At 36.5% G+C, this 15,452-nt stretch overlaps 2 protein-coding genes across 5 annotated transcripts in view; one reads left to right on the plus strand and one right to left on the minus strand.

Moving 5' to 3' along the window:
• Nucleotides 1-15,452, plus strand: part of LOC145670272 (fat-like cadherin-related tumor suppressor homolog) — a 614,703-nt gene that overhangs the window by 225,238 nt on the left and 374,013 nt on the right. The window lies entirely within an intron of this gene.
• Nucleotides 1-15,452, minus strand: part of LOC145670666 (1-acyl-sn-glycerol-3-phosphate acyltransferase gamma-like) — a 46,020-nt gene that overhangs the window by 15,986 nt on the left and 14,582 nt on the right. For both annotated transcript variants that reach the window (XM_081739457.1, XM_081739456.1), the window contains one exon: nt 10,766-10,984. In XM_081739457.1, coding sequence (XP_081595583.1) covers nt 10,766-10,949 — 184 coding nt within the window. In that variant the 5' untranslated portion in view covers nt 10,950-10,984. The remainder of the gene's footprint in view (nt 1-10,765; nt 10,985-15,452) is intronic.

Here is a 15,452-nt window from a genome sequence, read left to right on the forward strand (position 1 = left end):
TTGTAGAAATAATTTTTCGTAATATACATAGTTAATTAATTTAGATCGATTTAAAAAATATATATATATTTCTATGCAAACTGGCAACTATACTTACTTAGCGTTGCTAGTTTGTAGCGAGCCGTAACGTTGGAAGGATAACGTGCCTCGACAAGCAAACCAACCAGGGAAAGAATGTGAAAGTTCCTTTAACTAACGTACCAACCCGGCATTCGCCTGGTGCACTCAGGAAAAATCGTACAAAACTTCAGTCAACGTGTTCAGAACATCCTAAATTCTTAGCCAGTTAATCCTACGATTACGCCATGTAGACTAAAAGAGACAGTGATAGGAAATGAATGAAATGGTGGAATGAAGAAAGTGGAAGGAAACGGGAGAATCCCGAGAAAACCCACGTACATGGTACTTGTCCACCACAAAGTCGAATTCGTGCGAACTGGAATCGAAACAGGGACAGGCCCGTATTTATATATTGTGCGCCCTTGCTCTAAATAATTTGCCGTCCCCCCTCGAAAACGAGCAATATTAGTGTTGAATTCATAGTTTTTGGGGTAGCTGAGATGAATAGTGACAGTTTTAATCCAATTCAAGATCATACTCCACTCCCCAGGGAGTTGGCGAGATTTTAAAAGAAATCGAAAACGACAGATATTAGTGTTGAATTCATAATTTTCGAGGTCGCTGAGTTTGACGGTATCAGTTTTCATGATGCTCAAGTTCATCCTCATCCTTGAGGTTGGGGTGGGAGAGAATTGCTTTTTAAAGTAATCAGATAAGCCAGTTAATTAGTAACTACTGTAATTAGAGCGTATTAAATACATGAACATATTTTCTCGCGCTTGCGCGGAATTCTGCGGGTTGCTACTTTTAAATATTACTTTATTATGAATCTCTTTAAAAAAATCAAAATTTTGCCGCCCCCTAAATTGTGCCACCCTGTGTTCGAGCACAGAGTAGCACTTACCTAAATACGCGCCTGCCCAGCACCAAAGGTGAATGTCCTACCACTGAACCTCCGCGGGCCCTTACGGTTTGATTACTTTAATAATTGACACTATTTTACAAGTTATTAATCCGTGGCGAAAAAGATAACTTGCATGAAAATTGTGAAAAATGAAAGTAAAAGTAGACCTACTTAATACCTCTCTAAATTCTTATCTCCTACCCCCGTTCTTCAATCTTGAAGTTCTGCAAAATATATCAGAAATACCTTCAGCTGGTCTCAAGGTGTAGGGGAATTGTGATTGAAATTTGTAAGTTATTTAAAAAATACTGGAGTTACAAGAATCTATTCCGAAGCAAATTTTAGTAAGTTTAAAATAAATTGTCTAGTACAAACTTGGCAACATCGCATTACAAGCTCTAGTTTGCACATGCTAATGAAAAGTGGGGTGGGGCACAGAATAAAAGAAAGTTGATAGGTTTTGATTTCAAACACAGATGTTATCTGCGATAAATATTCCTTTCAATCAGCGACAAGGGATAGAATATAGCAAAACAACTATACTGACCATTAGATCAAGCGTGTAGTTAACGGAATACAAAAAGTCCATCTTGACTGAACGATTTTGTTTAGTGTTCCTTTCAACAGCAAGGCTATACGAGACGCGGATCTACATCTTAACGTGGGATCCGAAACACACAAGCTCCCACCACGAATCGACCCCGGGACTCCCACGTGAAAGGTGCGCACGCTAACCGCTTAGCCACGATTTAGGATTTAGATTTCTGGGCTTTTAGCATCTATGGCTATTTAGCCCGTCACGTTTGAGGGATGACGTCCCTCGGCGAGCACACTATCCGGGGAAAGGGAAGGAAGAAAAGATTGGGGTCCTGGAACCTATAAGTTAGGTACCTCATTTACCTGGTGTGAATGAGGAAAACCCAGGAAAATCTCATTCAAGGTGGCTGGCCTGAAAAAGCGTTGAAACTTTTTCGAGCGAGTGTCCCCACCAGGAATCGAACCCGGAACCGCTCGCACCGAAGGCGAGAGCGTTAGCGACTACGCTACGCGGGGCCACCGCTTAGCCATGAAGAAGCTCCAGAAGGCCTATCTTGATGCAGTCTCGAGTAGTATAGATGCTACCCTTGAAAATTAGGGCATCCTTTCTCGAAATATTTGCATCTACATATGTTTACAAACACACACAAATCAACAGAAACCCAAACAAGATCCTTAAAGCCAGTAAATACAATTCAAGTTTTGAAATTCACATACATATTTAATTATCACGTCTTCTTGTTTCTGAAAGCAAATTTTCACATCAACATACCTACTTCTACCTTAATATTTGCTATTTCTTAAGTACATGCTTTAATGTAACAAGCAATATGCCATAAATCGAACAGCTTGATACTCAGAGCAATGGATATGAAAATTAACATCTATTCATTTGTTCTCAAATTTGGTTTCGAACAACAATTTAAAATATTTTAACTTCCAAGCTAATGTCACCTGTTCACAATACTCTTCTTTCCAGCGAAATGAAAAGTGGTTTCACAGCTAAAATAATTCTTAAGGTGTTAAGAGACTGTACGACAATTTGTTCATAACATGTGAAAACCTTCTCTCATAAATAGATAGCTAATGTCATTTTTCTCACAGAATGTAATAGGAAGGGATGAAAGACTAAACCAAAATTTATAATAATTCATCTAAATTTTTAGTTTAAACTTTTACTCTCATTTTAGTTAATTTATAATAATTCTACTCTATACAGCAATGGAGATAACATCTCACAAAACCATATTTAAAATTTCATGGAACAAGGGACAAATATAGAGCAAATGTCACTCAAATTTATAATTTAAATCTTCACAAGAAATTTACTTACTAGTGCCTCTCTCTACGTCATAATGTGCTAATTGATGAGCGAATGATCTTTCACGAAGATGAAGTGAAATATTTCAATATGTGCCAATGGAAACATGTTAATATATATGTATATCTGGGTGTGTTTGTGTGCGTTATGTATCTGCGGGAAACATTGAATCATATTGGAAAATGTCATGTCTACGGACGGGAAGTTTCACTTCACGAACTGGTAACACTGCCTGTCAGAATAAATATCAATTATTTTAGTCCAATTTCACTCGTGCAGACGAAGAATGTAAATAAACTATGTCTGTTCTCTGTGCGGTAATAATGTCCAAGCAAAAGTTTTTGAAAACTTCAGATGAGATATTTCGTGAACTGATTAGACAGCAAGAAGAAAGTGCTGAAGCTATCATAGCCTGGGTTCTAGGTTGTCCCTTCGCCCCAATTTTAACTAGTGGTGGGCACAAAAACCGGTTTTTCGGTTTTCGGTTTTTAGAAAAACCGAAACCGGTTTTTGAAAATTTTCAAAAAACCGGTTTCGTTTTTTTCCGAAATCGGTTTCGGTTTTCTTCGAAACCGGTTATCGGTTTTCTCCAAAACCGGTTTGGTTTTTCACCTGATCCGGTTTCGGTTTTCTTCAAAACCGATTTCGGTTTTTTCCAAAATTTGTTCTATTTCTGACCAGAATGATGTTTCGTTGTTCTCCGGAAACCGAATTCATTTCCACAGAAATAGTTTTATGTATTTTCGAAAAGTTTTCACCGAAACCAGTTTCGGTGAAAACCGAAATGTCGGTTTTTCGGATTTCGGTTTTTATAAAAACCGGTTTTGCCCATCCCTAATTTTAACCTTCGAGATCCGCCACTGAAGACCAATATGCTCATCACTAATATCACGCTTTAAATTAATTTGAAATCTACTAATAATACTATGTTCTCCTTAAAAACAATTAAAATATTGATGGGTCAAAAATTACCCTGTGTTCCTCGGATGCATTGTTTCTAGTATCTTTCCTGGACGAGTGTTAATACGACATATCAAGGAAACCCACATGACAAACAAGTTTAGATGGGAAAGATGAGTAAAGAAAAATATCGCCACGTTGAAGACCAAACGAAGAAGCAATACCTAACAGAAAATGTATGTGGCTGTGAAAAGGATAAGAAATCTCTCTGCACGGACTAAGTAAGTTAACAATACACATACGTAACTGACAATGTAAGTACTGCGCAATTTCTAAGGATTCATAAGCTGGAACAACCCAAATTATTATGTCGTTCAAAAACAAGTGAGTTTTATTTCACATAGTGAAATCACGGTAGACTTCCGAACTATAAGGATTCAACCAGAGGTAATAGATACTGTATACCATTTCCTGTTTCAATAGAGGGCTAAAAGCGGAGACGAAATCTCTTACGAATGTTGAACCGATTTGCAAAACGCTTTTTCTCTCTTAACGTTTCTACTATATGAGAATCGAAAAATATTTGTTGCTATCTCTTGCCATTTCTGCTCTATGGGAAACCAATATCGAAGCAGGAAAATGGTAGATATCATTTACTTTAGGTTTCAATAGATAAGGGTGGAGCCGGAATTCAGTTTTGGGAACCCTCTTTGCTCTAGTCTAATGCTTATCGCGTGTGCCTTTGAGGCACGAGGTTCAAGATTCGATTCCCAGTTGCAGTACGTCAAGTCCTACATCGGTTCAGATCCTACTTTAAACTGTAGATCTTATCCTATATAGCCCCGCTGCAACGTAATCAATCATTCTATTCTGGGATCCATATATGTATAGCAGGGCTCATAGTGGTTTGGTCTCTTGTAAATAGTTGAAAAGTGACGAAAATCTCATCATGGCCCTTTTTTCCTTTGCCAATTTCTCCATCGCCTCTCTCTTTGTTGTTTTGTTTCATCTTTTCTTCTTTACTTCTTCTTTTTGAGCTTCCTCCTTTCTTAGGTTTTCTAAGTATGCTTTGTAGTTACGGTAAGCAGACTTAGCAGATGTAAGAAGCTTTTGAGTAAGTGAAACCAGTTCTAGCCTATTTCCGAATTTCTTCATCCCAGACATTATACTTAACTTAGCATTGAGAGTTCTCAAAGCCATGAAATATTCAAATTCATCACCTACTCTTAAGAAGAACATACAAGAAGCATAACACAAGACGAACATGATGAACCACACAAACACACACGCACAACACACACAATTTAGTATCATTTTCGAGAGCGAATTAGGCCGGATTTTCATGCAAGCGATAGAAGAGTGCTTTGCTTGCGATTTGGTGGAATCAAAAGCCGACCATACACATTTTTGGTCATGAACTTTGATGTTTTATAGAACAAAATTTTCCAGTCTTTACTTATAGCAAAATAAAATAAATAAATAAAGTGACCCAAAAGCTAAATTTCGTGACTTTTTCTTGACTTTCATGACTGTTTTCTGATTTCGTGACCGATAGACACCCTGTTTTAGTGACAAATTTGAAAAAAAAAGGAACTTTTATTGAAAAATTTGAAAAAAAAGTAACTCGCTATAAGCCCTGGTGTATATATATATATATATATAGTGAGAGAGAGAGAGAGAGAGAGAGAGAGAGAGAGAGAGAGAGAGATAGGTAGATAGATATAGATATATAAATGAAATATCGTATTCGAAATCGAATCGAGGAAAAACGGCTGAGCCGAGTTATCATTTACCTCGAACCAGGATTTTATCATGTTACTTCGATTAAAATACATATTCTTAGCGGGGAGCGGGTTATAATTTATGCGAAAAACTGAGTATCCCACAAACCTCTCAAGCCAGGAACATGAAACTCGGTATAAAATATTCATTTATAAAAAATGGACACATGTTTCTGTTTTCGAAAAGTTTCGTTCTAACGAGGAGGGGGGAGGGCATTTTATATCTATATTATATATATAAATGGATATATGTATTATCTGTGTACGTTCTAGCATAACTCTGAAATAGCAGGAATAATTTCCCACGCTTTGTACACAAATGACTTACATTTTTTTTTTTTAAATGTGGGGCTTCCACATCCCTACAATTCCTAGGGGGTGGGAAGGAGTGACATACAGGGTGACACACGGGAGATGGACGGTTTTTAATGAAATAATACTCAGCCAATTTGAAAATTAATGCATGTTTATTTACACAAAATCAAAGCTCATTATTTGCCATTTTAGTTAACAAAGCTAATTACCTGCTATTTCAGTTATTTGTGAAAAATAATGACGTCAACGTGATATCCATCATTTCGAATGCAGGACTCAAGTCTCTTCTCAAAATCTCCCATCACACGGACTAACATCTCTGCAGGGATGGCAGCAATTTCTTGAATGATTGCATTCTTCAACTCGTCCAAAATTTGTGGTTTGTCGTTATAGACACAGCTCTTAAGGTACCCCCACAGAAAAAAGTCTCACACTAATAAGTCGGGAGACCTGGGAGGCCAAGGAACATTGTCAAAACGTGAGATAATCTGTCCAGGAAACATGCGTCTAAGAACTGTCATTGAAGTGTTCGCGGTGTGTGATGTTGCCCCATCCTGCTGGAACCAAACACGTTTTAAGGGGATTCGTCGTCTTCTTAGTTCTGGTTTCAAGAACGTTTCAAGCATACGAATATATCGAGCCGAATTAACAGTAATTGTGGCCCCGTTCTCTTCGAAAATATAAGGTCCAATAAAATGCCAAAAGAGCCAAAAGAACACCAGACTGTTACTTTTTCAGAGTGTAGAGGACGCTGGTGGATAAGGTGTGGATGCTCTGGAGCCCAGTAACGTAAATTTTGCTTATTCACGGTCCCGTTTAAATTGATATGAGCGTCATCGCTCATCAATAAAATTGCATTTTCATTCAATCTCAAAATCACTTGCATTCTGTAAGCAAAGTCTTCGCGTACAGCAAAATCAGTTGCCGTAAGTTGTTGGACAATGAGCATTTTGTAGGGATGGAATTTTAATTCTTTATGCAAAATTCGTCTAACCGATTCACGATTGATTCGTAGCTCACTAGCATGACGTCTAGTCTATCTGAAGTTTTTCACCCATCTGAGGATTGTGTTACGGCTCGTAACAGCTCCATGTCGACCGACATTAAACGAAACAATCGACGTTGCAAGTCCCACTGCTCCATAGTGACTGAGCAGAGACTGAGTAAATGAAATGGCGTCTTGTGTAGAGCAGAACTATTCCCACCACGACCACCTCCCACCACCGCACTCTCAGTACAACGCAGTTCAAAACCGTCCGTCTCCCGTGTGTCATTCTGTATAAAAGTAATAAAAAATGAACGACATTAGTGTCGAATTCAGCTTTCGAGTTCGCTGAGAATAATAGTGACACTCTCGATGTCGTTTCAATTCAAGTTCTGCCCCTAGCGGGGGTACAACGCTCTTAGCACTCCTAGGGTTTTAGTGGGGAGGAGTTACATGTAAGATAATTGTACAAGACCGATATTACTGTCGAAACCATACTTTTTCCGGGTCACTGAGATGAATAATAACATTTCTGATGCCTTCAAGTTCAAGTTCAACCCTAATCGGGATGGAAGGTGAGAAGACATGAAAAATAAAATGCCCAAAATGACTGAGATGAGTGTTGAATTTCACTCGAAAGTAGAAATACAACTTTATATTGGGTTACCGTTACTGTGTGTTGGTATTATAGATTATTGTCAAAATTGTCTCCCCTCCCCTCTCGATATTTGCACATACTACATTTAAGATTTATCTATTAGTTTAAAAGTTAGGAGGGCGTTTTGAGATAGATTAAACATTATATATATATATATATATATATAAACATTCACCCGATACAAGACCGATCGTATCCGTTATCGTATTTACCTTTGTGAGTCCGAAAATGAAAGATATTTACTAATTTGGGTTTTTAAAGAGGAGGAAAAAGGCATAGGAAACCTTTCTTCAATCACTGAATCTATATACAGCGTTTACGAGTTAACCTTATATATATTTGAATAGGTCAAAATTACGCACAAGCCATTATATACATTACACTACCTGGAAATATAGGGAACTAACTCGTGTCTATTTCTAAACAAACTCTCTTTATTGATATACAGTTGCCATCGCTTCGTCCAATTTATGTAGCATGTGGCATAGTCATTTTTGAGGGTATGTTTCAGATACTGGAAAAGAGCACTTCCCAGGGATGATCTACTGGCATAATGGCGTCCACGAAGAAAATCCTGGAGATTTGGGAACCAAAAGTCTTACAATTACGGCGGGTATTTTCGTACACTTTTGAATACAGAATTTTTGCCCAAATTGACGGAGAAACGACCACAAATGATAAATGGCAATTTCCACCCACCCTACTCACCACTTCGGGGGTGGCAGAAGTTCAATACCGTGGTCAGCCAAGAATGACGTCACAACCTTAGCACAGGGTGGCGGTACACTGTCCCCATGTGTAGGATGAAATTGCCATTGACCGTTTGTGGTCATTTCTCACTCAATTTGGCCAAAATTTTGTATACAAAAATACTCACCCGTAATTGTACAAATTGTACGACTTTTAGGAACTGTGGAACAATATAATTCCCTGGGAATCCTAGAAGACAGCGTACAGTATCTGGACATTGGACGCCACTTCACTTTTTTTTTGGGGGGGGGGAAGGGGTCTGTGTGTTTCCAATGCACCGACTGTCTTTTTGTTTCTGGATTGAACAATGGAATCTGTGATTCATCCATTGTCAAAATACTTTCCAAGAAATTACGTCCCTCTCTTCTTGAAGCGTGTCAAATTTGTAACAATCGAATCCTTGCCTCTTTTTTCATCATTAAGCAGGGCCCAGTTCGTTTATAAGTATTCGTTCTACTGTTCGCATCGTTAACCCCAATATATCACAAATCTCCTGGATGGTGATATTCCTATCTTCCAGGATGAAATTTCAACACGAGCAATGGTAGTGTCAGTTGACGCTGATTTTGGATGTCCAAACCTCTGCTCATCTTTCACACTTGTTCGCTCCGGTCTGAACTCTTGTAACCACTTCCTAACAGTGTTTCCTATCATCACACACACCCTCCAATTGGTGATGAATATCGATTGCACAACATAGACCTACGGTGAGGAATTTCATAATTATCCGTTGCTCTTCAACCGAAAATTTCATGTCTTCGGGCACTATCAGAAACATGTCTTACTGTGACTCAACTGATGCCACCTAATAAACAAACCCTGCATTGCTTAGAGAGGAAGAATGGAAGTCTCCGATGGTGCCATTGCTTTTCTGAAATTACACAAAATGTGGACTTTAGAACAAAGTGCCATATACTTTTGGTGTGCACCTCGTAAAACAATGCTTTTAATTTTCGTTGGTTATAAAGCCTGTGCTGCTTTCTCATTACCGGTACTCACAATTGAAATTAAAAAAAAAAAAAAAAAAAAAGCAACATTAAAGTTAAAATTTTGCGCGCAAGAAGATAACATAGGTCAGGGAAGGGCAAACTACAGTCTGCGGGCTACTCGCTGTCCCCTGAAAGGTTTCATCCAGCCCGCGACATGAATTCTAATCTGACGAATTTACCTTCACTTCTGACAATCAGTACACTCGAACTCGAATAAGATTATGAAAAACTTTTAGAACATGCATTTACAGTTACATTTATCAGATACTTCTTTCATAATTGTTCAAATCTTCAATCATTAACAGGGCTTAATATTACAAGAACTCTGTACAATATACCACTGTTGTTTTTAATAAATAATGTTGGATCACGTAAAGATTTTCCTCTTTTCTTTGGCTTCCTCCTTAAAAAAAACCTGGCCTACACTAACAAGGAAATTTAACACCAATACTTCAAGAATTACATATACTGCATTATTTCTCTAGTGAAGGAATTGATCAAAATGCATGGTTCTTCAAGCAACATATTTTTATTAAGGGATACGCACTGAGGATGGTGAAAACTTGTTGCTGAAACGACTGCGTTCGGATTGCTACTTGGATGTTTAGGTGAGTATATAATTTTTGTTATAATATTTGATATACGTCCTATTGCCTCTAAGTAACAGGATTGTTATAACCTATCTCCCTAACATCTTGTTTTATATTACCCTTTCCCTCTTCTATTATCCACCCAAAAGTCTATTTCCTAGGAGAATCTCCATTAAAATTGTATTTACTCCACGGAAGTGATATGTCCTGCCAATACTTTTCTGTTTAATTATCGTAATTTCTTCCGCAATACATATTGAGTTCTGCGTTATGAATTTGCCGATAGTTTATAGCAGAATTTAAAATTTTCAGCATTTTTGCGAAAATCAAGGGGAAAATTTGTTATCTAATACGCAACATACTTGGCAAGTGGGATCTCAGCTGTTTCAGAAATTACGAAACCATTTGAGCTTGAGATCTACACATTAAATGTAAATTCTGTATGAAAATAAAATATAATACATACATTAAATAAATAAAACAAAACAAAATTAAAATAATTATAAATATAACGGCTGAAAAAAAAAATTCAAACCAACCACAAGAATTTGCAAGCAATGACTAATTAACTCTTCGAAGTAATGTGAAAGTTTTGCGTCTACCCCTCACGCAAGACAATTCAAACACTGAACTCCACTAATTGTTCAAGATGAGAAAATTATGCTTTTGACACTTCATTACTTTAAGTTGAGAAACTTAAAAAAAAAAAAATAATAATAATAATAATAATAAAATAAGTAAATAAATAATAATAATAAAGTAAATATGTCAGATTACTGGTACTATGAAATGAACCCCTGCTTTATGTATTAGGACAAAATTAATGTACTATTCCTAAGTATTTTTATGCACAAATTAGGAATAATACAAATCATATAGGATTTAACAGATACGTATGAAAATAATCATCCTGTCTTGTGCGTTAATATTAACAGTTCTGAATTAAGCTTTAAATGCTAAGAAGACAATACTTACGACTGTTCAGGGAGTATGACAAGTAGTAGTTCAATTTCCGATAGAGATACTTGCTGCATGGACGAATTGTAATCCACATCAAGGCCTGCGTGCAGTTAATGATCAATCCTGAGGTGAAGAATGTGATTGCCAGAAGCAAGTGTGAGATGGGTGATCGTTTGATGTGAGAAATGACAACATCCATTTTGGCCTTTTCTTTCTTTAGCTTAACAGTTCCACCTGAAAGAATATTTTATTTTTATAATTTGTACAAACACAAATTATACTAACTTCTAAATACAGTGAAACCACTGAATAGCGAACACTGTTGATACACGATCATTTGTTCATAAATGAGAGGTATTCCTTACCGAGAGATTCACATATTTAGATTATCCACAGCTCATGCAGTAATTGTATGTAATATACAGTAAGTATGTCAGTTATACAGAGTACATGTAAATATATACTAATGCCGAAATTTGTATTCAGAATTTAAATTTCTAAGGGAAATGAGAGGATATCAACTTGTCAAGAAACAAATGTTCACTGATGGGTGTGTTTACACGGAATGCAAAATATACTGCTTTTGAAATCATTTTCTTCTCAAGTATACATATATGTCATTCTCATTATACAAATCTTTAATTTGCACGCTGAATGTTCTGAACGTAAAAGCAACGCAAAAAGAATACGCAAAATTATTATTAAATATTGAAAATTTATTGTAAATACAGAAAAGAATTGTTTCAAGTTCACTTCGTAACTGTTGTGTAGTGGCTTAACAGTCTATTGATTTATGACAAAGACATCCTGTGGGGAAGGGATTTTCTGTCTATTGCACTGTACTGCAGATTTATTTCCACTAAAACGTACGAACTGAGAATAGTTCCTATCCATTATTAAGGTGTTATTAAAACGCTGGAGGAAAGATAAGACTGTTCGTGTTCGTAAACGGGAGAGTTCTGTTTCATAATAATTGATATAATATTCTAAGGCCAAAACGATCTGTTCGCATTACGGAGATGTCACTGAGAAAAGCTTCGCTGCGTTATATTAAGAAAAAATAGTAATTTGTTTCATCAGTCAGTCACTTTTCACTTTTCCTAAAGTGCTCCTTGATATTGGTCATTTTCGATGATTCTTATATATCCCCTTTCCTCCCCATGTTACGGGCCACGGCATCGGAAGTGTCATTGTTCATCTCAGCGACCTCAAAAATATAAATTCGACACTGATATTGGTCATTTTGATTATATATTATATCCCCTCCCACAATTTTTGCGGTGCTGAATTTGGATTTAAATGGCATCACAAGTGTCACTGTTCATCTCAGCGACCTCAAAAACTATAGATTCGACACTAATATCGTTCATTTTCGATCATTTGTAAATGTCTTTCCCCTCGTTTAAGTTACATACCGGTAGTCAAAGTGATATGACAAAAATAACTTCATGTTCGAACTTCATCTAGGTTGGAAATTTGATCGAGATCGGTCCGGTGGTTCAAGTTATTAAGTTTTATTTATTTTTTTATATATCTCCCCCTCCTACCTCTTCTCCTAAGTTCTATCGTCAAAGTGAATAGACAAATACCATCCCAGGCCCGAACCTCATCTATGTTGAAAATTTGATCGAGATCGGTCAGAGTGAAGTCAGATAGACAATCACTTCCATTTTTTTTTTTACATATATCTCCGCCTCCTCCTCCCCCTCCCCTACACTGCACCGTCAAAGTTAAATGTTAAAAATTATCCCAAGCCCGAACGTCATCTATGTTTAAAATGTGATCGAGATCAGTTGGGTGGTTCAAGACATTAAGTTTTACTTATTTTTATATATCTGTCCCCTCCCCTAAGTTCTACCGTTAAAGTGATATGATAAAAACAACCTCAAGTCTGAACCTCATCTATGTTGAAAATTTAGTTAAGATCGGTCGGGTGGTTTAAACGTGATGAAGTCACAAAGAAAATCACTATTAGTTTTATTTTTTTGACATATATCTCCCCCTCCCCCTCCTCTTCGTTGCACTGTAAAAGTGAAGTGAAGAAAACAGACCAGGAACGAACCTTATCTGTGTTGAAAGTTTGATTGAGATCGGTGATTCAAGAGTTATTAAGTTTTATTCATTTTCATATATTTCCCCTCCTCCCCGCCCGTAAGATCTACTGTCAAAATGAAACTTCCCAGGTTTGAACTTCATATATGTTGACAATTTGATTGAGATCGATCGGGTGGTTCAAAAGTTATTAATTCACAAACATAGTCACTTTTATTTTTATATTTATTGTTTTTGTATATCTCTCCCTCCAACCCCCTCCCCTACGTTGCTCCGTCAAAGTGAAATGATGATGATCATGCCAAGTCCGAACCTCATCTACGGTGAAAATTTGATCGAGATCGGTCGGGCGGTTCAAGAGTTAAGTTTTAATTTATTTTTTTCTATGTCTCCCTCCTCTCCCTCCCCTAAATTCTATTGTCAAAGTAAATAGCTAAAAACACTCCCAGGCCATAACCGCATCTACGTTGAAAATTTGATCGAAATCGGTCGATCGGTTCAAGAGAATAAGAGTCACAAACATAGTGACTTTCAATTTTATGATATATATATATATGACTAGCAGCGTTCACCCCGCTTCGCTGGGGTCACCCCGGAACGCAATAAACTTTGTTACTTAGATAATTTTTACTTTTTCGCTTTCAAGTGATATGATAAAAACCATAGTAGATTGCAGTAAATGTTAACATTATATCGCCTGTCATTTATGTTAACCCGCCGAGTGACACGGTCATGCGGGTTGCATATAAATACGTTTATTTTTACCTATGATGAACTAACAAAGGATTTGTACGTTATGGACACTTGAATGGTCAATTATCTCAAGACACTGGTAATTAAAAATTAAAGTGATATGATAAAAACCATCTAGGGTCCAAATCCTAATAACCCCCCAAAAATGAAAGAAATTGGTTCAGCCGTATTAGCGTGATGAGGGAACAAAGGATTTGTGCGTTCTCTTTTATATATAAGATTGATAATGAGATATTTATAAAAATGATCGAAATTAACTAATGTTAGTGTCGAATTCATAGTTTTGGGGTCACTGAAATGAACACCGACAATACCGACGCCGTTTAAATACAAATTCAGCACCGTAACTTCAGGAAGGGAAAAGGGGATGATATATAAAAATGAGCGAAAATGACCGATATTAGTTTTTGGGACCTGTAAGGGTGACAGTTTTGATACCCTTTATGTCCAAAATGAAACTTATTCTTCTCGTGCGAAGAACAGGTATTCTGCTAGTCTTTAATAATAACGAACGCAAGTTTCAAATTTTAATTTTTTTTATATTTCTCGCTGCTCAAATTTACTCCCTTGTGCGGTGTGTGTGTGTCTAATAAGATCATCTCTCTCTTTGAGTTGTTCGAAAAATATACAAATAATAAAGACGGATTTTTTCCAGAAATCAGAAAAATAAAAAGTAAAATTAAAAGCTGTTGCTTTAAGTATTTTTCCTGCTAGCGAAATACGTTGCATATATGCTGCAGACACGTTACAGCAAATAAGATTAGCATCAGGCGAAGAAATAGTTTTTAAATTATATTTTCCGGTTTTCGCCAATACTTCCGAACAAAAGATTTTTTTTCCAAATGGGTTCAAAATTCCCGGAAAGTTTACACAGCACAAGGATGATACATATCTCCATAAGATATAGATTTGACTTTAACATACCAGTATTAACTAAAATGATTCTGGCCCCGTTATTTTAACATTTCCCTGCCATAAAGCGGGAACTCCATATAATTTAAATATATCTACATTAATTAATCCAAATAGAATTATATTTTAGTAACTTTTGTAGCCATAACTCCATTCTTTCGCGGTGCTAAATTTAAAGTGTTTGGATGAGTGGTCGACATACATTTGTTGCCACAAATTTTCCCTATTCTAATACAAAAAACTTTCAATGATCTTAACTGTAAACTTTCAATGATCTTAACTGTAAACTAGTAAATATAAAATAGTTTTCATTTTAAACGCATAAGGTAGCGAAATATTAGAAAATTTCAATTTTTCCCAAATTTTCCGTTTTTTTCGAAGTTTGGGAAAAAACGATAAAAAACGGCTTTTTTAACCCAAAATTTCCGTTCTTTCCCAGGCCTTTACAACATTATGCAGGTGTAATAAAGAGAGAAAACTTTGAAGAATATTAGCGTTTAGCCATGAAACTTTCTGAAACTCAAATTGCTGACTGTAATAGAAATACGGAATAAACTGTTTCGTGATGAGAGTTGAGTAGGAAATGAACCCGAAGACTATATTTCGAACTGGAATTTATCGACGATCTTGTAGTGCATATCAAGAAACGAAGAAAAGCCCTCCTTAACAACAGCTTTGAAATACTGCATACATCCTAAATCTGAACGCCTCAGAACTCGAACAGCCTGGGATCCGAACGAAAAATTCGACCAAATTTTGACCCGGAATCCGAATTCTGCTTAGGAATCCAAACATTCAACTCGTTGTTCGTGTGTATTTATACGTATGCTTCCCTGTGCTCGGGACACCCATACACTTTCTCGTTCAGTTTTCGTTGTTAAATGCTTTATTGCAAGCATCTAGTGTGATTTTCGGCTATTTTCATATTTTAAATTTTACTAACTTTCATTTTTAGTCAAATATTATGTTAAAATTTTACCTTAAA

This window comes from Thermobia domestica, chromosome 14 (assembly GCF_964235325.1).
Source record: "Thermobia domestica chromosome 14, izTheDome1.hap1.1, whole genome shotgun sequence".
Classification (NCBI taxonomy): Eukaryota; Metazoa; Arthropoda; class Insecta; order Zygentoma; family Lepismatidae; genus Thermobia; species Thermobia domestica.